Genomic DNA, 21624 nt, shown 5'->3' on the forward strand with positions numbered 1-21624 from the left:
GTTGCATTTCTTCTTCCCACTTTCACTGAAAACACTTCAAATCCAATAACACATTTACGGCTCATTCTTTCTTAGCTTCTGCTAAGTTAGATTTTAAAATATAGCAAAAAAGACATGAAGCAGATGCTGAATCGTGTTTATTGATGGCAATTAAGCAAGAATGTCGGACAGTTTATTTCTCATTTCAAGGATCCATGTTGAATTCATTATCTGATCCAATGCGCTGACATCACAGCCTGAGAATCTCAGCAGCTCGTTTCCTTGGCAACAAAAATTTCCATTTTGACCCGGCTGCAAAAATAATACAATACAAATATGGTTATGAGTGATTCTGTTGTCCTGGTGCAAAAATCAGGTATTTAGTGTGGCATGTGGCTTTTGCTGATTCATAAACCAACAACCTTTGGATAAACTTTGTTTGTGTTCAATTCTACTGGACTGATAAGGTGCAGTAAAAGGATCAGTGTTCTAGTGTTTTGTTTAACTCTTTCCAGACCTGAGTGAGCCTTAGCCGTGCTCTAACTATGTTAGGAGCTGAAGCACTGTGAATAGAGCAGCTGTGTGGACTCACTAGCTCTGTGCACACAGGGTGCACTCATTAGCGTACGTGTTTCCATCGCTGCCACAAACAGGAGCAAGGTTCAAAGGGCATGCCATGACGTCCTCGGGACACGAAGGCTGCCGGAAGACAGTAATTAATAATAATAAATATGAAACACACACACACACACACACACACACACACACACACACACACACACACACACACACACACACACACAGTAAAGCACACGTTACCTTTCTCATATGTCTAAATTTCTCCTTTGTATCTGTGGAACAAGAACAGAGGCTCAAACCACATGAATGTTTAAGGCTTTAATCATTTAGTCATAAATATGATAAGATTCATTAGAGTACGCTACTTCATTTCATAACAGTCCACAAACAATGCTTCCAGTGTCACCTACAGTATTTATACTGATATGTTCTATGGAATACTGAAATATACCATTTTATAACAAGTAGACAGTTTTCTGTCTGTTTGTAATTATGATCGATTCTTATGACCTGCACCAACATGATCACATGAAACTCCATCATCTCCTGCGGCAGCAGCTTTTTCTAGCATTTCATTCCCTGAAAAGTGATCAGTGCACAAGAAGAAGTAAAACAGCCGGAATGTGATGTTTTATTTTATTACCTGTGGCCACACAGACGAGCAGGAGTCCAAGAAGAACAACAACAACTCTTCCAGCCATGTTGGGAAATGAATGTCCCAGCGACAGATACGAGTGTGGCTTTGTTCTGGTTGTGGGTGTGGGTGTGGGAATGCAGCAGGTGGAGGCAAACGCACAGTCACAAGCACAGTTTAGAAACGCATAGTCATGTGTTAACTTTGATAAGCTCACATTCATTTTTATCTGTAACAAAAACAACCACACAAATATTTGAATGCATAATTTTTATTTACGAATGCAAATGGTAACTATACACAATCAGTAACAGACTCAAACTGTTTAATACTTAAAAATGTAAACAAATAATATTGAGCAGAAGAAGAGAAAATTACCACCTTAGTACTGCCCTGCGTTTCTCGCTTTACTTTCAACCACCTTCGCTTTTCACCATTTCACATGTAATGCTTCGCTCTTTACTTCAAGCTTTCATGAACCCAAGCGGTGGTGTAGCTCCATATCGTCTAAAAATCTATATTCCAGTGCAGAGATTTTTTCTTTTTCATTATAAACGTCTGATTTACCATACTCAAATCCCTACATCTATGTCTTTGAAACAAGAGGCTCCTAAGCCTGTAAAGTGCTCAGACTGACCAGCGGGGTTAGGTGGGCTGAGGCCTGGAGCCTCAGAACTGGTAGCAGGACTGAGGCCCACAGCAGGTATTAGATCCCCGAGAGACTGGAAACCCCTTCCAAGAATTAGCACGAGACAGAGCACCAGTTATGACAAATCTGCCATTTAACCCTGGATATGATCTTGTTTCTGTTTTCACTGTAAAGCACTACAAGCACAACTCTACTCGTGGTCCCTAGCTCACTGACTAGCTCTGGAAACTGGTATCTCAACATCATGACCTCATCACTGACAGTACTGGTAAGTTCAGTGTGGCAGCTTATTGTGCAGACAAACATGAAGATTAGAATTTGGCAACACAACTAAAAGATATAAAGTCTAATTAAAATGCAATACGAGAGAACATAATATATGTAAATATGTGCTGATGGAAAAAGAAATGAAATCAAAGCACAACATGAACTTTACAAAACAGTTGCCTCCTTTACATTTTGCTGGTTGATCAAAGAAAGTGGGATCTATTTGGCACAGATACGGTTGTTCACTCCGCTGTTTTTTTTTTTTTTTCTTTTTGACTCAACACCACACGTTTGCTATTGTACATACGATCCACATAGGTGCTGGCTCAGGTGGAAACTCACTCCCACTGTTCTATGTACAGAAGCGTATGTCACTGGAACAGGAACTACCTTTTTGATTCAAGAATCACATCTCGATTGGGATTCAGACTCCACGTGTACATTTGCACCAACGATCCAACAACAATGAAGCTGAATGCCGTCCTCTCCTGACCTGTACAAGCTGGTCATGCTTTGGCACACACAGATGTTGATAGTCCAGGTGTGTGGTCCACTGAGAAGCATGCAACACATATGGCTAATGAACCTTCCCCACACGGAACCTTGGGCCGTCATTTTCTTAGAGAGGACAGGGTGAAGCCAGTAGAGCACGCTGCACATTTTGTACAGTAAATTGAGCCACCACATTTTCTACTCATTTGACACCGAGAGACAATTTTAAACAGTCAAGTTGGATTCATCTCCACAAAAAGCTCTTTTTTGTGTTTGGATGTTGGCCTCTATCTTACACACACACATTGTTGTTTTCTATGGAGTGCTCAGATCTCTCCCGCCACCTTTACAGTACAGGCACTGTGCTGGACAATGTCAAGGACAACAAATGAGACGACAACCAGGTTATAACTTTTAGTTGTTATCCAAACAAAGACAAAAAAAAACGTAATGTTTGTCTAGTAAAATGTAAGAATTTTTAAAAAATCGAATTAGTAAAAATGAATACGATTGAGTGTTTCTCACTGAAATCAGCTGGATTGTAAACCCATCGCTTGCAATATAAAACAACTGCCCTTGGTAACAAAGTGAGATTGAAAGGTTTTGACCCTGCGTACAAAGTAGTCAGACCATCTGTTTGGCAGTGAATGATCCACGTTTTCATTTTTGTTTTGTGCCGTCATGACTAGCACAACCTCCCACTGACGTCTTCTAGTAACGAGGGTTAAGCACTAGAGACATTTTCTTCTATCATCCCGATGACTTGTCCACTGATTGAGTAGCAGAGCTACAAGCTTTCCAGTCTACCTCAGTGTTATAATCCTAATGCTTCAAGTGTTGAGAGTCTTTTCAATCTTTCTGTCGATCTAGTGAAGGAGAAGCACCAGTCTCCAACCCTCACAGGAATATCTTCTCGTCTTAAATATATTTATATATTTCTTGCATTGATTTGCATTGAGTTTTCATTGTTTCAGTGTCTGTCACAATACCTGCAGCCTCTGCCTCTTCACAAGGCTGTGTGCTGAAGTGCAGGCCCACTGAGAAATGGTAACAATTAAAAAAGACTAAAAAATAGAAATAAAAAATGAAGATAGTCTGTCTCCCCCTCAGGTAAGTGGTCCATCATGTCTACGATGGGGATGTAATACCACTAATGGTATCTAAAGAATTAGAGGCAGCTCTCCCTGGTCTTGCTGTCCATGAGGAAAGAATTTATCTGGGAAATGTCCACTATCACTGCGTCCCGTTTGCTCAGATGGACGTCCTTCAAATGGTCCTCATCACTTTGGTCCTTGGCAAAATTTACAAACACCTGCAAAAGAGAAAAAAAGAAATCAGATTCCGCGTGATCCTAAGTCCCAACACTGCTCTAGTCAGATCTTTGGGTGAGCTGGGTCTTACTTGGTCTAGAGTGGTTTGAGAGACAGAATAGTCTTCTATGCTGAGCGCCTCTTTGTTCTTGGAAAGGATGGAGAAGATGCGGGCGAGGGAGGTGAGCGACGACGGCAGCTGGTACTGTAGCATATTGCGGTGTTTCTCCTTCAATGTGCTGCCGGGGAGCTCCCGCTCAATGAACTCCATCACTGGCCGAAGGTCTGGGTCGGGCCCCGCCACCCGCAGGATGATGGTGTAGCCATCACCAAACCTGGGATCAATAAAGAGGTGTGTCATTAAAACAAAGCGGCAACGTGAAAATGCTCTGATCTTGGTGGTCGACGCTTATTCATCAAGTATTCTATGTTTCAGGGGCTCCCACCTGTTCTTGAGGTGCTGCACGCTGCCCAGACAGCGAAACCTGCCGTTGACCATGATGGCCATCCTGGTGCAAAGTGCTTCACACTCTTCCATACTGTGAAAACACAAGACCACACCAACATTAGATCAGTCCTGGTGACACAAGCGCATTAAATGCTGGTGAAGAGGTGGGGTTGAACTGGGCGCTCTAACCTGTGGGAGGTGAGAACTACTGATCGTCCCTCCTTGATGATACTAAGGATGGCGTTCCACAAGGCGCGGCGGGCCTTAGGGTCCATGCCTGTCGTCGGCTCATCCTGTTTACAGAAAACAACGGACACTCAGCTGCTGATATAGTCATTTGTCGGCAGGGGGGTTCGGGTAGCACCTGCTGCTCGGCCTTATGGAAGATAACAGCTGCCACTGACCAGAAACACAACAGGCGGTCCTCCTATGAGAGCGATGGCAGTGGACAGTTTCCTCATGTTCCCTCCACTGTAGCTTCCTGCTGACTTGTCTACATATTTGGCCAATCCCAACTTCCGAATGCCCCAATCTGCCACCTAGTGGACAAAACAGGCCACCACGCTTAGCACAATAATAATGATATACGCTTTAACAATGTGACTTTACTCAAGCCATAAAAACATCAAATAGAAAACAATCAATTGTGTAATTACTGACAAGAAATACAAAGGTTTGTTTTTTGCTAACCTCACAAACTTCTTTCTCAGGCACTCCTCTAAGAATGGCGTAAAACTCCAGATGCTCTCTGCCGGTCAACAGGTCGTTGATGGCGTCAAACTGAGGACAGTAGCCCATGTTCTGATGCACCTCGTCGATCTCTGTGGTTACACTGGAGAGAAGAAGGAGAAACGAGAGCTCAGCAAATATACTACAAGCTAGCATGTATTTAAAGTGTTGACTGTTAATTCACCAGAATGGGAGTAAATGCCCTTAAATGAGTTATGCGACTTGTGCTGTACTGTACCTTTTGCCAGCCAGGGAGGCCTCTCCACTGGTCACCACCGAGTCTCCAGTCAGCATCTTAAAGGTGCTGGTTTTGCCTGCTCCATTCACTCCCAGCAAACCAAAGCACTGCACAGAAGGAATTGAGAGTTTTAACAAGATGACCTTCCCTTTGTTTCCACAGGGATCGTGAGCTGTTTATTTCACCCAACCATCGTTTAGTGATTCAGTGCAGTAAATACATAAGACAATAGCATTGTACCTCTCCAGGAGGGATGCCGACGCACAGCCGATCCACTGCAGGCTTCTGCTTGCGTTTGTAGATCTTGGTGAGCTGCCTGAGCTCCAGGATGTCCGACTGTCCTGCTCCGCTCAGGATCCTCTGACGCTCTCTGGCCACGTCCTCGTCTTCATCTCCAATGGGCTTCAGGTGACTGGTGGACGACCTGGAAGATCGCAGGCAGCACAGGAAGGAAGGACACAGGCTTAAGTTGAGTAAAAATTCAAATGCTCTTCTTGTTGGAAGTCTTAGTTTTTAATGATGAATATATCTATTAAAGGTTTAGGGTTACTCACCTGGCCTTGAAGCAGAAACGATACTGAATGAGCACGGTGATACAGAAAAAGACAACACCCTCGACGGCCATTGCAAACAGGTTCTTCCCCACCATGTCCCAGGCCAAAGGGGAGCGGAACCGGTTCTCACCTGCAACAGAAGCAAACACTGAAGCACTCGTGGAAACATTTAGTAATGACTATAACACTGTGGCAGAGCAAACAATAAGTAATAAAAGCTCTGTTACTTACCAAATCTCTCCAGCGCATCAGCCATGGCCTGATTCTTTACCATGTCGATTAGTCCTCTGCCCAGACAGAAGTGAGGGAATATGAGGAACACGTTCTTCAGGATGTCGTTGATACCACCAATCTCCTGAGAGGGAAGAGAAATCAACTGTTAATGAGTGTAGTGGAGCAACAAAAGCAGGTCGAATTATTCTAAATGACTCATTCATCACAGCCACCAGTCACTCAGTCAACGCATCCACGGGGATAATATTTACATTGCTTCCGAAAAGCTCCAGTACAAATGTGGAGACGCTGCCATTGATTCCAATCAGTATGTTAACACTAGTCAGAACCACGTAGGCTGTGCTGGGGATCTTAAAGAAGAATGAGGCTGGATACATCAGTGGGGTGATTGACCATCTAGAAAGGAGACACAAAAGCACATTTAGTTACAAATATAAAAGTATTTATTATATTATGTGATTTATAGAGATTAAAATAGGACCAAACTCACCCATAGAGCAGCAGCAGCAGTGCCAGCACAGGCAGATTAGTGGAGGAGACATACGCGTCTTGTTGGAAACACACAAAGATGATAATAACCAGTGTAGCTGGGACAATGTAGTTACACTGCAAAAGAAGAAGAGAATGAAGGTGAGGATGTAGACTGAAGCAGAGCCGGTGGCACCAGGGATGCAGCCTAAGATGAGGGTCTCACCATGTCCCAGACAAAGTTGGCCAGCCAGTAGAGGAAAGGCTGCACTCCACTGATGAACTGCAGGTGTTTGGCCTTGTTCACCCTCTCCTGGATGAGGAAGACCACAAAACTGGCAGGTACGAAGGACATAGCGAAGATCACACAGATGGACACCAACACGTCCACTGACGTTGTCATCCTGTGAAAGTGAGGAGGAGGAGGAGGAAATGAAATGAGTCACTGCTTAGGAATAAAGGTGTCCAAAATAAAAGGAAGCCAGCACTGAGCCAAATACTCACAATGCAACCTGTGACAGCTGCTCCTTGGTGAGGTTCAGCGGGTGGTTGTAGGCGGTGATGCCAAACTTTGCAGGGTCTTTGCCGGCTGGCAGACTTGCCCGCAGGATGCCGTTGTTCATGACGTTCAGGAAAGAGCCAATACTGTGCCAGCCCTTGTTGTTAAACCAGATCTGGAGATAAGATGAGCAGATGTGAGGATAAACTTGATTAGATGCATGAAATTAATCAGCAGGATGGAGATAAAGCAAAAAAGAGTTATTATGCACCCCAGTTACGTGATTCAAGTGTGTGTGTGTGTGTGTGTCTGTGTGTGTGTGCGTGTGTGTGTGTTTACCTTGACGTTATTCTTGGTGTCCATTCCTTGGATAAAACTGGAGAGACTGCGGAAGAAACGATCTGCTGCTGTTCCCTGGGTGAGACAGAGAGAGTAAGAGAGAGAGAGAGTCAGGAAACTGTACAATGTTATAAAGCAATATGTCACTACTGTTGACCGTATTCTGTCACTCTTCCCATGTTATTGGTTTTAATAAATACATTAAATATTAATGCACTTACTCTTTCCAGGTGGAAGCGTCTCCTCAGCTCAGCGATTGCGTCGTCAATTTCCTCTCTGTGGGTCAGAAGCTCAGAGCTCCTGGCGCCGAGTGAGAAGCCACCGTATCTGTAAAGATCAAAGACATACATGTAGTGGTCAGTTTCAGTGGAGACACACAGAGAGGCACTCAATATTGTAGATATAACAATTAATCAAGATGGTTTGTGTGGGACAACATACCTGAATTCATTGACCCAAATCTTGTTTTTCAGGCTGTCAGAGGGAAAGAATGATGCAGTTGTTAATTTAAATATGACACAACAGTGGGGAAAAAATAAACTCTGGGCGAATGATTGTGTAATGTGAGATGCATGTTACCTCTTGCCGATAATCTGAGCGTAGGTTTTAACCAGATAGTCTGAGACGTTTCTGCCTGTCAAATTTTGAAGTGTGTCTTTTTCACTGATCTTCATCTGGACACAAAAATGGGGGAAAAAATCATCAGTGTTGATCGATTTCATCATGTGCATACAAAAAATGAAGACAGCTAAGTAACTTTTGCTGTTTACATAAAAATGTTATTTTGAGTTTCAAAATAAAAGCTTGTGTCACCAACCTGTGGTGGTGGGAGTCCGCCAGCACCTGCTGGGCACTCGGGCAGCATCCTCTTGCGGCCTTCACAGCTGCACTCACACAGCGGAGATGGACTCTCCATGGTCCAGTTGCCTCTGTCGAACATGTCCTTCACACTCTGGGACACTTGGGGGACAGACCACTCCTCCTCTACTGCATTGCAAGGAAACTCCCTGAGGCACAAAACAAGTCAAACTTAGTAAATCACTCCAAACTTATAACCTAACATCAGGTTAAATTAGACAAAAAACACGAGGAAACACTTACGAAGCAAATTCCCCTTTCATGCAATGTGTTCCAAAGCCCGGTTCCTCTGTCAGAGCTCCCAGTAGTTTATTGATGTGAGGATCCTCAGGTAGGTCATTACTACAAAATACAAAAACACAATACGTTACTTGACTGATGATTGTTGACAAAGGCAAAAAAGCATAAAACAGCAAGGAAATGCTTTATTCTGACCTGATGAAGGTAAACTGTTCTCCATACATGCTGGTATCCAGAGCTAGACTGGGGTACTTCCCAAACGGAGGAACAATCAGGCTGAACACCAGGGCAATGCATACGAACACCGCTGGAAGAACAATCTGAAAAACAAAATCAGTGATTTATTATCCAACACACAGACTGTCAGAAATGTGGCTGACCTCCAATCACATACAAAATGGCGCCAGCTTACCTGAGCGAAAAATCCTTTCCTAGAGCGCCGAGCGTAGAGGAACCGTTTCCAGAGCAGCGCAACAAACTGCTGCCTCTTCAGACTCCAGCCTTTGACCTGGTACGAACCTTTGCCATCTGTGCCACTTAGCCAATCGGTCTCACGGGACTCTGCGCAGACACAGCGATACACATGAGAAAACCTTGTCCTGGTTACGCAACAGTACTAAGACACAGTGAGTAGCCACTGATGGCAGCAGCGCTACCTGGGTCCACTTCAGAGTCGTTCAGATCAAAGTCGTCCTCGGTGAAGGGTTTCAGGCAGCTCTGGTGGTCTCCAAACGCGTGGCGGCGCCGTGTCCTGGTCGTCACTCCATCTGCAGGTTCAAGAGGATTCAAGCTGCTTTACTCTATGTGAAGGTTGTGTGTGCTGCTCGCTTTAACAGTAGCATCCTATAGGCGTCTATTTTCAAGTTGAAAAAAGGTCCTAAATCTTACCTGAAAGCTCAACAGAATCCACTCCGCTGTCTTCAGCCACTTTCAGGAAAATCTAGATACAAGATTAAGATGTCAGAGAACTATAATCACATGATTACAGGCTACAAAGATACATAGGCTTCATTCTTGGACCATACTGATATGATTGCTAGTGCAGGATCTGTTCATTGTCTACCTCTTCCAGTGTAGTATCAGAGATTCCATAGCTGGATATGCCCAGGTCGGTGAGTCGGTCGTCCAGCTCGTGGAAGAGCTCTACAAAAGCTCCGTCTTTAGCAGACTGGTAGGGCAAGATGTAGGTGATTTCATGGCCAAGGTCCTCCACTAGACGTGCCTCTGAGACATGCTTGAAAATCACGTTGGATATGAGGGAGACGTCTGGAGCGAAATGAAAAAGGTTGTTCAGAGAGGATTAAAACAAGCTTCTTGCATGTCTTGAACAAAATGAAAAAGTTCATCGTTTTTTACCAATTGTGGTGGTTTCACTCTCTGGTTCGCTGCCCAGCCCGGCATCGGAGCTGCTCTCTGACACACTGTCCTCCTGCAACCAAATCAAAAGCTAAAATGAACTATAACTGGAACAGAACAACAACAGGCTCCTTATTTAAACAGTGATACTATCTGTCATGTACGACAGCTGTTCCCCCTCACAAACGTTTTTACCTTCTCTGATTTCTTGCTGTAGGAAACAGTGCTGGCAGAGTTCCTGCAGGACTGGAGCGTCAGGTCGTAGTCCCTCTTGACCAGGGTCAGATAATAGCCTGTCCCCAGCTGAGTCTTCAGGAAGAGCGAGGAGCCGACGCAGCACAGCTTGCCGTGGGAAATGATGGCGATGCGATCGCCCAGGATGTCAGCCTCGTCCATGTGATGAGTGGACAGGATGATGGTGCGGCCTGGAGAAGAGCACTTCAGGTTACTGGACGCGTCATCGGATTAAATAAACAATGCATCACAAAGGCCCCACGTATCGCTTGTGTTTACCTTGTCTGTATTTAAGCAGCAGGTCCCAGATGCCTCTACGAGCGTAAGGATCGACACCAGCAGTGGGTTCATCCAGGATCACGACCTTGGATCCGCCAACAAAAGCCAAGGCCACTGACAGCTTCCTCTGCATCCCACCTACAGACAAATACAGCAATGAATGGAATTAAAGTCTTTATGTGATTATGGTTTTTGTAAAGTACTTATTATTTGAACAAGGGTAGAAAATTAGAAACTGACCGGACAGCGTGCTCGTACGGGACCGGCGTTTATGCGGCAGCCCGACGTCGTTCACTATTTGTTCCATCTCAGCCTTCACCTTCTCCTCTGGCAGGCCTTTCAGACGGGCGTAGAACCAGATGTGCTCCTCGACCGTCAGCCTGAATTACAAACAAATGTCACCATTAACAAAGCAGGAGTCTACATGTGAGGAGGCATCTCCATCGCACCACACTCTCCACATACATGCTGAAAAGGACGTTGTGCTGCGGACAGACTCCCAGGTTCTGTCTGATGGTGCTGAGCTCAGAGCGAATGTCTTTGCCGAGGATGTAGGCCGTACCAGAGGTGGGTGGGAACAGTCCTGTCAGGATTGACCTATCAGAAAGTGGGAGAAACGCCAGTAGATGTCAATCCGATCTGATTCCAAAGATCACACACACGTTTGCAGGGTAGAACTATCCAGTTCTTACATAGTTGTGGTCTTGCCAGCGCCATTGTGCCCGAGGAAGGAGGTGATCTGTCCTTCATAGAACCTCAGGGACAGTCCATCGACAGCCAGTTTGTTTCCATGGCTGTAGACCTTCACAAGGTTCTCAATGTAAACGCCTGGATCGATGTTGCTTGGCTCCTCCTCCATACACACAGCTGTAGTTGGACAAAAGCATTAAAGAGGTCACGAACGTTTCTCGTTATGGATCTGAACGTTTATAACAGTAATGAATGTGTATCGTACCTTCGGCATTGCCCTTCTTTGACATAGAGGAGGAAAAGTTCTTGTTCTCTTTCTCTCCACACCAGTAAGTCCTGGTGAAGGGGAAGTACCAAGGCCTGGGGATCCCGTACTGACCTGAAATAAATCAAATTGTTTTGTTTAATTTGAGATTACATGATTGAATTAGGAATTCAGCAGAAAATCTAATTTGGACCACGACGTACCAGGAAACACAGCTTCGATGTACCATGTCATAACACCATAGAGCACAGCGTCGAACAGCATGAGGCAGATGGAGGTTGTCAGGTTGTAGCTGTCTTCCTCCAACGGACTCGCCAGAAGGTTGGACCACTGGATCCCCACCCCCTGCTCCTCGAACAGGGCGAAGTACTCGCAGCCGAACCCAAAAGCAACAGGAGACAGCAGACTCTGAGAGAAGAACACAGAAACGAAAGGAAATCACGTTAGCCTGGAATGATGTGTAATTATAGTAAACGCGTGATTATTACGGTAGAATTCGTTTCACACACCACTACAACTTTTGCTCCAAAGCCCACGTAGTCTTGCCAGGCGACACACAAGACGTAGGGCAGGTAGAGGGTGAAGTAGATGATCCCACCGCAGGCAGCGGCCAAGTTGGCGCGAGAGAACAGGGTGCTGATAAGGAAGCACTGCATGATGGTGACCACGCCGAAGGAGCCCAGGAAGAGGAAGACCACGCCGGGGTCGCTGTAGGGAAGCAGGTTGCCCATCTGAAGAGACAAACAAAAGCGAGTAGGTGCCTGGTTATAACAGTATGAGATCACTTGTTTTCCACGACGGCGTGACATTTTTAGACAATGAAGTGATCTGATCAGGAACAACAGAGCATGAAACATCATCAATTACCACCGTGAGCGAGTCTTGTTCCCTGTAATTGTTTGACATTCCTGCATGACGACATCCTGAACTCAACACTAACCTTCAATAGCATCACCAACAGGCCGGCGCTGATCAGCAGCGGAATTAAACTGCTGATGAACCAGCTTAGCCACAGGGTGCCGTTGTTCAGGCCCATGATCCTCATGGTCTCCTTGAGGCGAGCTTCCTTCTCGTACACGACGCCCTTGATGATGATTGCCACCGAGTACATCCACGCCAAGGTCATGAAGAGCGGCATGGAGCGACTCATTACCCGCAGGAAGCTGTGGACGGAGCGATAAAACATAGTCCCACACTTATAGCAAAATGTGTGCAAACACTACAGCTTGGCTTCCCACAGTATTTACGTACATGTCGTCCACATAGCAGGGGTACGGCATCTGCTGGATGTAGACGCCCGTCTTCTCCTTGGTGCCAGTGATGGCTCTGATGATCCCATGCTCAATGACGTCCTGCAGGTATGAAAATCCCCCCCAGATGTAGCGAAGGTCCTCAAAGGGGTCTGCCCTGGGACCAGGGTCCCAGTAGCTGCAAAGCAAGACGACCATTAGCATAAACCCCGTACAGTCTGAAAAGGATCTGTGGTTAACGAATGCTCGGGACATGGAAGGCGCCTACACACCCGTCCTTAATCTTGTTTGTCCTCTCGACATTATCGATGTCCATGCGGATCTTGTAGTTGACGTTGGGCGGCAGGTCCGTGCTGTTGCTGTGCGGGATGTCGGGAAACACGATTCCCGCCCAGAACTTCTGGTTGTTAAGAAGACCCATGGACTTGTTGACCAGTCGCTCCTCATTAGCCACCGGCTCCAGCTTGTCCAGGTTCACACACTGAAAGGGATTGCAAACAATCTGATTAATACTAATTAAAAAAGAAACAGAAACTAGAGAAGTTGAAAAGGTCTAGAAAGAATATTTGCTTGTGAAGCAGTTAATAAACAGCTGACTTTTTGTTTTTGTTTTTTTTTTGCTCTTGAACTGTAACACACGTCATGAAAGCTCTGCTCTGTCACATGCTTCTCTTGTAATAATCATGCAGAGGCTAGGGACAAACATGAACTTTATACACAGTTATAAATATGGATGTGTTTTAGATAGATACCAAGAAACCACTGTTTGTGTCCTCCTACACAGCAGCCCCTCGTTTAGCTGACATAAGCACTTCCTCAGCCTGAGCAGTATGGTCGAAAGGCAAAGGAAAGTTCAGCGTGACCGTGATGATGTGTTTTATGATAAAGTAAAGCCTTGACCAAGAGGTGTTATGGGTTAAGAACTATCTTTATAGTGTTAGACACTAACAATCGGTCAGTAGGTGGTTTGACATAAACAGTGTCAAAGTAAATTCATTGGATTTGAGGTTCAACCTCATGTTTAGGTGCAAAATGACTGAAATCCTGTTTCTAATTTAAAATATGTTTGTTTTTGTTATGTTTGTGTGTTTTGTTACATTTGAGTAGATTAGTAACGACATTAAAGTCATCCGTTATATTTAGAAGTGTCAAATGTAAATACTGTATATAACTTCAGATTATCTGAGTAGTGTACGAATGGTAAGCAACCATGTTTTAAGACCATATTCAAATTTGCATCTTTTTGTTAACATTATACTTAAAATACCCTGATGCTATTAAATAAAGTGAATACTTCACTGGAGCATGAACATTGAACAACAGCCACCGCACAGACTCCTGCCAAATGATCAGATCTGACACACTGACCCAGTATGTTAGCACAAGGCAATCATTTGATTTTGTGAGGGAAAGAAGGGGAAAGAACATTTGATTTCCAGGTTTTAACAGCCTTGATCAAATCTAAACGCACATTAGGGAACTGGGCAAATTACTCATCTGATGTTGTAATACTCTAACCTTCACAAACAACTGACGTTCTCTTTCCATGAGCTAAATGAATTATGTTGGATAACAGCGATTTTCCAAGCAATATTGTTAAAGACAAGGGTGATGACACACTAATGGAATTTCACATTTAAAGACATCTTTTTTACATTATTGAGTCATTATTTTGAGGTTAATATTGTTTTGGTGAGTTCTATGAACCAGAACGTGTGTGGAAAAATACCAAACACAACTGGTGTTTATTGCTCACACTCAAAATTCTGTTTTTCAGATGTGAACTTTATGACAGATTTGGGACACTGACCTCCATAAAGCGGGAGATGGTCTGTATGGCCTGGTCCGTTTCGTTGAAGACATCTCTCCACGTGTATCTAGATCCTGGAGGTTTCTGGCTTTTGGAGAGGAAAGCCGACACATCGGACACACTCCACTCAGTCCCACTGAGCTGAGCGCTTAGGAATGCAGCACTAGCATTGTTCTGGAGAAGGGTCTGCAAAACAGGTTAATAAGGGTTACTATAGAGGTGAAATGCACGTTACAATGTACGTAAAGCACCTTAAACTGATTTATCAGCTGATTGTCTGTAATTATTTTAAAATGTTTAATTTGAAAGCAGAAAATAGCTAAACACTTTTGGTTTACAATACACCATTAACCAGTAGGAGGCAGTGGTGCTCAACTGAATGGGAAAGTGAAGCTGTGGCACTAAAACTGTTCTAGGGGCAAAGCCTTTATATCCAGAAGTGCCACGTTGTTAAATACATGCCACGTGACACAGAATTGTTTGTTGGAGTGACTGCAAATAGTTTATTTAAGGCCAAAGAAGCTAGGAAATAAATTAAATAAAGCTACTGGACATAAATGGATTCTTCAATTATTCAGTTGAATAAACTATCTAAACATCTTTTACAGATAAACCAAAATGACCATAGCAGAGATAGTTAATATTTTTTGTATCATATTATAAACTCATGGTCAATTATTATGGGTGGTGACCACGTCAGAAGCTTCAGAAGGTAGTGTGACCCACATCTACACAGGAGATGTGCAGACGGCCGTATCTATCTTCCTGATGTAAACAGGATGTGCGTACGTGAATCAGGCCAGTGTGCTTCACTCACCCTAACCAAGTCCATTTCCTCACTGTTCTCCATGAAGTTCCAAATTCTGGGCTTTAACTCCTCCCACATCCCTCCAAGATCCCGCAGCAGACCCAGTTCCTGGAAGGTCTTATTCACCTGCAACACACACGCATGCACACACTCAAACCAAGGCGTGACTGGTTGAGTGACGTGATGGTCCATGAGAGACGCTCAGCGTACCTCATGGATGATCCTCTGAGTTGCAGGTGTATCTGGGGTGTACAGGATCTTCCCCATTACCAGAGGCTTCAGGGTTCTCCAGATCATCCTAGAAATGGGGCTGGACTCCAGACTGCGCATCATGCTGTTGCAGTACGGAGCTGGAATATAAGGTTTTTAACAGTAAACCCAAAGCCAGAACTATGACACAGGTACTGCAGAAGTTTGATAATCACCCCAAAATCTTTGGACACTTACTGGAGGAGTTATCGTAGGTGGAGAGAGGTTCATTGTCACTGTCGTTGCCATGGTTTCCGAACAGGGCTTTGTAGTTGTTGTCCTCATACCAGTTGAGAGACTTAATTTTGAGGCCACCTCCCTCGGGATGTCCGCAGACGATACGCGATACGGCCTGGTACATCTGATTCGGGGAGCCTGTGGCGTTTGCTGTCAGATATAGAATCTCCTTCCGCATATCCTTCCAGCTCTTCATACTGGCAAGCTGACAGGAGTGAGAGACATGGAAATGTTGGCATAATGATGCGCGGAGTACAGACATAAGTAATTATCTCTCCCAGTGCCTTTGTTGACGCATGACTATTTGCATTTGCTTTAAAAAGCACATCAGCAGTTAAGTATTACAGTTAAACATACATAAGCCCATGATATACATACAGTTGGAATATTGAGTGTGTTGTGCTGTCATGCTTTGAGATCAAGCACAATTGTCTATTTCTGTCAAATTAGTAAAAAGGTAGAAGAGTTTTGCAGGAGATCAGTGACTGTGTATGATGCTCTTCCTGCCGGAAAATGTAAATTTTATAAACCATAACTCACAGTGTGAGATGTGAGTCATCATCTGTTAAAGAACTGGTGCTCACATGTACCGTGTGATGTGATGCGACAGGTCAGACGTTATCGTATGCGCTGAGTGCTGGGTAAAGAGTTAGCGCCTAGCCGTCTGCCTGACCAAGATAAATTTAACTGCAGCTCTCAGTCCTATCGGCCCGCCTCTGTGTGTGTGTGTGTGTGTGTGTGTGTGTGTGTGTGTGTGTGTGTGTGTGTGTGTGTGTGTGTGTGTGTGTGTGTGTGTTGCATTTATATTTAGTGGAAAGGTAAGATAGTCTGTAGCACGTAACTTCAAGTGCTAAATGCAAGTAATGCTCCAGTTACTTCTATAAAAAGCAACTATGATTATGCAGTTTCATAAAGTATTTAAATATGTTGAGTTCACTGGCGAGAGGTTTATGGCTCTAACACATTTGTCTATTCACCAATGGTAATATTATCATAATATTTTGAGAATTTGGAGAAATAAAAAGCCTCAGCGTTTTACATTATTTACATTTGATGATGGCAGAGGATTAATTACACAAATTATATTCAAATACAAAAGTTAACTCAAGTCCAAGTGTAAAAAAAAACCTATGTGGGATTTAGAAAGGTTGTGTTACATTTGGAAACACAAACTTTATACACACTTCTTCTGCCATTGATTATCAGATGAAAGCCAGAGTTATCAACGATAATATGATATCTGTTAAATAAGTGTGAGGCAAACAGGAAGTTCATTCTGGAAAGTTTACTACAGGTCAGGAGGCAGGTTTCCACAAGTTCCTAGTTTCCAAACTGGTAAAACCAACATTAACTATGTCACTAACATGTAACAGGAAGCAACAAAAGGAGGAGAGTGTTATGTTTTCACAAAAACAAAGAGGATAAATGATATAGGAAGCTTTTGTTTCTAAAAAGAAAGTAAGAAATAAAACTGCGTAGTGAAATGATGAGACGGACACAAGTGTTGCATCTCACACACATGCATGCACTGAGTGAAACCGTTGTGCTTGTGGTTGCTTTACAGCTGAACCTTAACCACATTAAACCATCACCAAGTTGGCAACTGGCTTTGATCAATGCGACTGTATGTCTCTGGTACTGAGTTGGTGCATGTGTGTGTGGTTTTCTTTTGTTGCAGTGTGTATTTAAAGAGCTCAGTCTGTGCTTGTGCACATGTTTCTGTCTCGCTGTAAATATGATCCGCATCAGCTGATACAGTAGCTGCAAGACACAGCAGCGAACCCCCCCCCCCACACACACAGGTTTTGTAAAGTAATGCTCTTTTAAGTCGTGTTAAAGCCTGTTTCTGTTAGAAAAGGTTTGTCACTGACTATGTGTCATTTCCCCAGAGGGAGAATGGCCTTAATGAATAGGTGATGAAGACACACACACACACACACACACACACACACTGAAGACAGTCATCCCTGAGTAACCTCATGTTGTAAGGTTACTATAGTTCAGATTACATCTAAACTAGGTTGTGATTAAATTGTTCAGAGTTTTGGAGAAGGTACAGTTTTTACAGTTTCGTCTGTGTCAAGGTTACTACTGTATGAAAAGCAACGTTCACTGAAAAAAACAACAACCCAACCTTTTCACTGCTCAGTGTAAAACAGCTTATGGCTAATTGTATGCTGATGATAACGTTTTAATATCAAATGTTTTCTGAGGAGGTTAAAGAGCATTTTTCTCCTGATCTTTGACCATTTGTTAGAGGTTGAAGTTAGACACTGATCGATCTCCAGGCCACATATCAGGTTGTAGATTTCTCCTCGATGAGGGTGATCAAGTTTTGGAACAAAGGGGTTACTTGAGTTTATTCACACTCTCCCTAAGGCACAAGCTCCTGGAGGTAAACAATACACTTAATCAACGCTGCCTCCCTTCTTGAGAACTAACCTCTAACTTCTTTGTCAGGATTGGGAATAGAGCAACGTAATTTAATCATGTGTCTGATTAGTCCCCTGATCATGGTCCAGATTTATAATTTAATAAAAATACAAAATACTAGTGTGTCTAAATGCAGCTGGACCATCAGTTATTGTATAATTTGCCCATATAGTCTGTAAAATTCCAGAATACTGCACAGCAAAACAAACTAATCAAAATTATGTTTTATTATGATAACACATAATTAATATTGTGATGTGGCTGTTGTGCCCTGAACTGAATCACACACTGCAGATGTTTACAGTTCATCAAGTACACACTGTAGAAGCACTTTTCCATTTTGCCAGCCACATACCATCATGTCTACCAGCTGAGCAAACCCATCTAATCGGCTTCAAAGGAAATAACACACACTGTACAGGAATGATCACAGTGATTAAACAGATGCCCTAAAGCTGAGTATCCCACAGTGCGCTGCTAACCTGATCTACCACTAGCCTATAGTAGCTCATAAGAAAACCCTGGATGTTGCTCAAGATTTTTCCCCTTTCAATGATTGGCACATGCTCAGATACAATAAATATTCTCCTCAGTCAAGGAAAATACGCAGCACTTGATACTCAGCAAAGGCAGTACAAAGGACTGCCAACAGCTGAGTGAAGACAGGAGACAGGAACGCTGGATGTTTGCACAGTTGCTTGGACAGGAAATGCCATCACCCAACATAAACACAGAGGGTATGGTATGTCTTCATTTGCCAACTCAGCAGAGTTGGGGCTGTGTTTTGTCTATGAGTGCGCTGATCTGCTTTCCTGCTACACGCATACAGCTCAGACTGGGTTACAGGGCCTCTGGCCCTGTGCACGTGTGTGTGTGTGTCTGTGTGTGTACTTGTTTTTACTGCAACGTAGGGACCATTTGGCTGGTCCCCACAAGTTTGAAGGCTTTTTTGAGGGTCAAGATGTAATTTTAGGGCTGAGGTTAGAATTGTGTGTGTGTGTGTGTGTGTGTGTGTGTGTGTGTGTGTGTGTGTGTGTGTGTGTGTGTGTGTGTGTGTGTGTGTGTGTGTGTGTGTAGCTACCTCGACCGCCAGAGATCCCAGGCTCCCCAGAAGCGAGTCAGTTGCAGCCGAGACTTCCTGAACAACTTTAGGGTCTGACCTCACGTCCTTCTGTTACAGAGAAACAGAATCACCATTATCTGGGTGAAGACATTATCTTTACACTATGTGCACAATATTCTATAAATAAATCACACATAAGTGAACTTCATACATCGATTGCTGTTTGTTATATTAGAAAGTAATAATTGTGGATGAGAAAACATGGAGGTCAAAGGTGAGGGATAAAGGAACCGTGTCAGAACAACAAGTCAGTATGGCTTTGACCTTCTGCCTATAAAGGTCCTCTGTGTTAGTTTGTCTGAGTGTTCTCTCATCTGTCACACTGAGCTGTCAGCTGCTGGAACATCTGACACTCAGTAAAGCGCAGGTGTCCCTGAAAACAGAACAGTCGTATAACACAGACGAGAAAGACTCTGCATCTCTCTATTCCTCACGTCCCTTCCAACAGAGAAATTCTGATCCACACTGTGTGGGTGAGAATAACATATGTGTTCGCTTAATGTAAGAAGGGAGGACCCAAGCAAAGAGGTAATGCTGGACATGAGGCAAAGGATGAGAGGTACAGCAAAGGACAAGAGAGGCTCCTGCTTTGACTTCAGATTGTACAACACAGCTTTACAAACAGTGATTCTGCCTGTTGCATCACATTGGAATTAACAGTCTCTGTAAAATGACCCAATAACAAACATTGTCTCCAGAGACCACTGTCCACATTGTAGAATTAGATGTGGGTCTGCACGTTCCCTCACTGCACGTGAACATGATGTCCCAGCTCACACGACTTAGTAAATACTCACAGATAACTATGAGCTGTTGCATTTTCTAGGAATTACTGTAGTGACCTGGCACTTTCTCACTGGGCTTCCTGCCCAAATATCCAGCTGTAGCTACGTCACAAAGGGATCAGATTATTCTTCTGCACGAATGATAAAGGAACAATTTAATGCTTTGGGCCCAAAATGATCTAAGAGAGGACTCAAACTGGGAGTGACTGATTGTCCGATTGTCTTTTTTTCTGTTACTGTATAAATCAAAATCTAGGAGTCAGTGTCTGTGTGTGTGTGTGTGTGTGTGTGTGTGTGTGTGTGTGTGTGTGTGTGTGTGTGTGTGTGTGCGACTGAGCAGATCAACTCACACGAATAGGTTTGAGGAAGTCCAGGTTGGACAGGAAGTGACTCTGTGCCTTATTCAGCCAGTCACTGGAGGACCTGCAGATAATTTCTTGCGTCATACGGGACACATTGTGGTCAGCAATGTGGACGAACTCCTCCAGCGGTGTGTCGTTACAGAGGTCTCTGAGATGGAAGCCGAAGCCTTTAGTCAGGACCTGACAAGAAAAATCAGTGTGTAAAGAAACAGATAAAGTACGGGACGATTAAAGAGTGACAATGTGTTAATGTGACAACAAAGGGCACTGATGCCCTTTAAAATGAATAAATGCATGATTATTACTACACAACAGATTTCACAGTTAGAAATAGACAGAAAGAATGAATCAAAAATTTTGCATTTTTATAAATGATTTCAACCTCAAGGGAAATATGTTTTCTGAATGTTAATTTGGGGGCACGGCAAAGATTTCTGGCAAGCCCTGTATATTATGAAATAATAATATATAATAATAATAAAAACTCTGCTCCACAAGAATCATCAGCCAACGTTTCTTTTGTTTATAAGATAAAACTACCCATGGCATTTATTAATGCATCTATCACCTATCACACATATTATTAGGAAGTGAAAGCACAGCTGAGTCTGTACAGGCGAAGAAACACAGTGTCCTTTATTAAGACATCAGAGAAGTCAAGGACTGGACAGAGGCTGTGCTTTCTCTGATGGAGTCAAGATGTTCGTTTACATGTTCGCGTGTGCGTGAACACACACATACACACACACGCGCGCACACACGCGCGCGCACACACACACACACACACTTTTTGTTGGAAAAACATCAAGGTTACAGCTATGAGTTTAGCTTTTCACAAAATTATTAATTGTTTTTCACTGAATTTTGTGATCAATGGACGTCTGTAGGGACAAGTTGGGCTGAACAGGCTGAGACTGAGACGGTGGAATATGAATTTGTCTCGCTGCACGTGCGAAGGAAATGGGGCAAGGGAGGGGCAGTGCAGTGGCCACGTGACTGCAGGGATGCTGAGATGGGCTGTGTCGAGAGGCGTTGATATCATGGACTTGAAAACATGGATCAGTAAATGCTTGTGTGTGATACTTGTCTTGTCTTGTATGGTCTTTCTTGTATGAATGATTATTTTAAATGAATGAAAGGTGCACTGGATGATAACCAGATAACAAGTTAAAAATGTGACAACCAGAAAACAAAAAAAATATTTATATAAGTGAAATTAAATAAAT

The 21624-nt window shown here is 43.6% G+C and overlaps 2 protein-coding genes across 2 annotated transcripts in view; both read right to left on the reverse strand.

Annotated features, from left to right (window-relative positions):
• Positions 1-120: 120 nt before the first annotated feature.
• spink4 (serine peptidase inhibitor, Kazal type 4) lies at positions 121-1415 on the reverse strand. Its single transcript, XM_029164312.3, has 4 exons — positions 1202-1415; positions 799-830; positions 572-678; positions 121-291 (listed from the first exon to the last, which is right to left on the reverse strand). The coding sequence occupies exons 1-4, from the start codon at positions 1413-1415 to the stop codon at positions 246-248; spliced, it is 399 nt and encodes a 132-aa protein (XP_029020145.2). The 3' UTR covers positions 121-245.
• A 32-nt stretch (positions 1416-1447) lies between these two features.
• The window catches only part of LOC114863520 (phospholipid-transporting ATPase ABCA1-like), a 28880-nt gene continuing 8703 nt past the window's right edge, over positions 1448-21624 (reverse strand). The window contains exons 7-49 of the mRNA XM_029164302.3: positions 20387-20578; positions 19210-19299; positions 15657-15900; positions 15420-15559; positions 15219-15335; positions 14402-14587; positions 12864-13072; positions 12593-12769; positions 12282-12504; positions 11851-12072; positions 11545-11749; positions 11342-11455; positions 11079-11253; positions 10852-10983; positions 10627-10766; positions 10387-10524; positions 10069-10298; positions 9874-9946; positions 9581-9783; positions 9406-9457; positions 9174-9284; positions 8930-9078; positions 8713-8837; positions 8521-8619; positions 8237-8426; positions 7999-8093; positions 7861-7893; positions 7641-7746; positions 7420-7494; positions 7086-7255; positions 6808-6985; positions 6604-6719; positions 6365-6509; positions 6111-6234; positions 5880-6009; positions 5566-5749; positions 5326-5432; positions 5049-5190; positions 4763-4897; positions 4548-4651; positions 4357-4449; positions 4002-4245; positions 1448-3912 (exon numbers count right to left, since the gene is read on the reverse strand). Coding sequence (XP_029020135.1) covers positions 3769-3912; positions 4002-4245; positions 4357-4449; positions 4548-4651; positions 4763-4897; positions 5049-5190; positions 5326-5432; positions 5566-5749; positions 5880-6009; positions 6111-6234; positions 6365-6509; positions 6604-6719; positions 6808-6985; positions 7086-7255; positions 7420-7494; positions 7641-7746; positions 7861-7893; positions 7999-8093; positions 8237-8426; positions 8521-8619; positions 8713-8837; positions 8930-9078; positions 9174-9284; positions 9406-9457; positions 9581-9783; positions 9874-9946; positions 10069-10298; positions 10387-10524; positions 10627-10766; positions 10852-10983; positions 11079-11253; positions 11342-11455; positions 11545-11749; positions 11851-12072; positions 12282-12504; positions 12593-12769; positions 12864-13072; positions 14402-14587; positions 15219-15335; positions 15420-15559; positions 15657-15900; positions 19210-19299; positions 20387-20578 — 6261 coding nt within the window. The 3' untranslated portion in view covers positions 1448-3768. The remainder of the gene's footprint in view (positions 3913-4001; positions 4246-4356; positions 4450-4547; positions 4652-4762; positions 4898-5048; positions 5191-5325; positions 5433-5565; positions 5750-5879; positions 6010-6110; positions 6235-6364; positions 6510-6603; positions 6720-6807; positions 6986-7085; positions 7256-7419; positions 7495-7640; positions 7747-7860; positions 7894-7998; positions 8094-8236; positions 8427-8520; positions 8620-8712; positions 8838-8929; positions 9079-9173; positions 9285-9405; positions 9458-9580; positions 9784-9873; positions 9947-10068; positions 10299-10386; positions 10525-10626; positions 10767-10851; positions 10984-11078; positions 11254-11341; positions 11456-11544; positions 11750-11850; positions 12073-12281; positions 12505-12592; positions 12770-12863; positions 13073-14401; positions 14588-15218; positions 15336-15419; positions 15560-15656; positions 15901-19209; positions 19300-20386; positions 20579-21624) is intronic.

The sequence above is a fragment of the Betta splendens genome, chromosome 1, assembly GCF_900634795.4.
Source record: "Betta splendens chromosome 1, fBetSpl5.4, whole genome shotgun sequence".
NCBI lineage: Eukaryota > Metazoa > Chordata > Actinopteri > Anabantiformes > Osphronemidae > Betta > Betta splendens.

Bases quoted from the DNA above. Each gene is read 5' to 3' on its own strand.
- spink4 (XM_029164312.3), bottom strand. From the start codon at position 1,415: ATGAATGTGAGCTTATCAAAGTTAACACATGACTATGCGTTTCTAAAC. The intron at 679-798 runs GTAACGTGTGCT...GTCTTCCGGCAG, and splicing joins AATTTAGACATATGAGAAAG to CCTTCGTGTCCCGAGGACGT. The intron at 292-571 runs GTGAGTCCACAC...TTATTTTTGCAG, and splicing joins ACCCTGTGTGCACAGAGCTA to CCGGGTCAAAATGGAAATTT.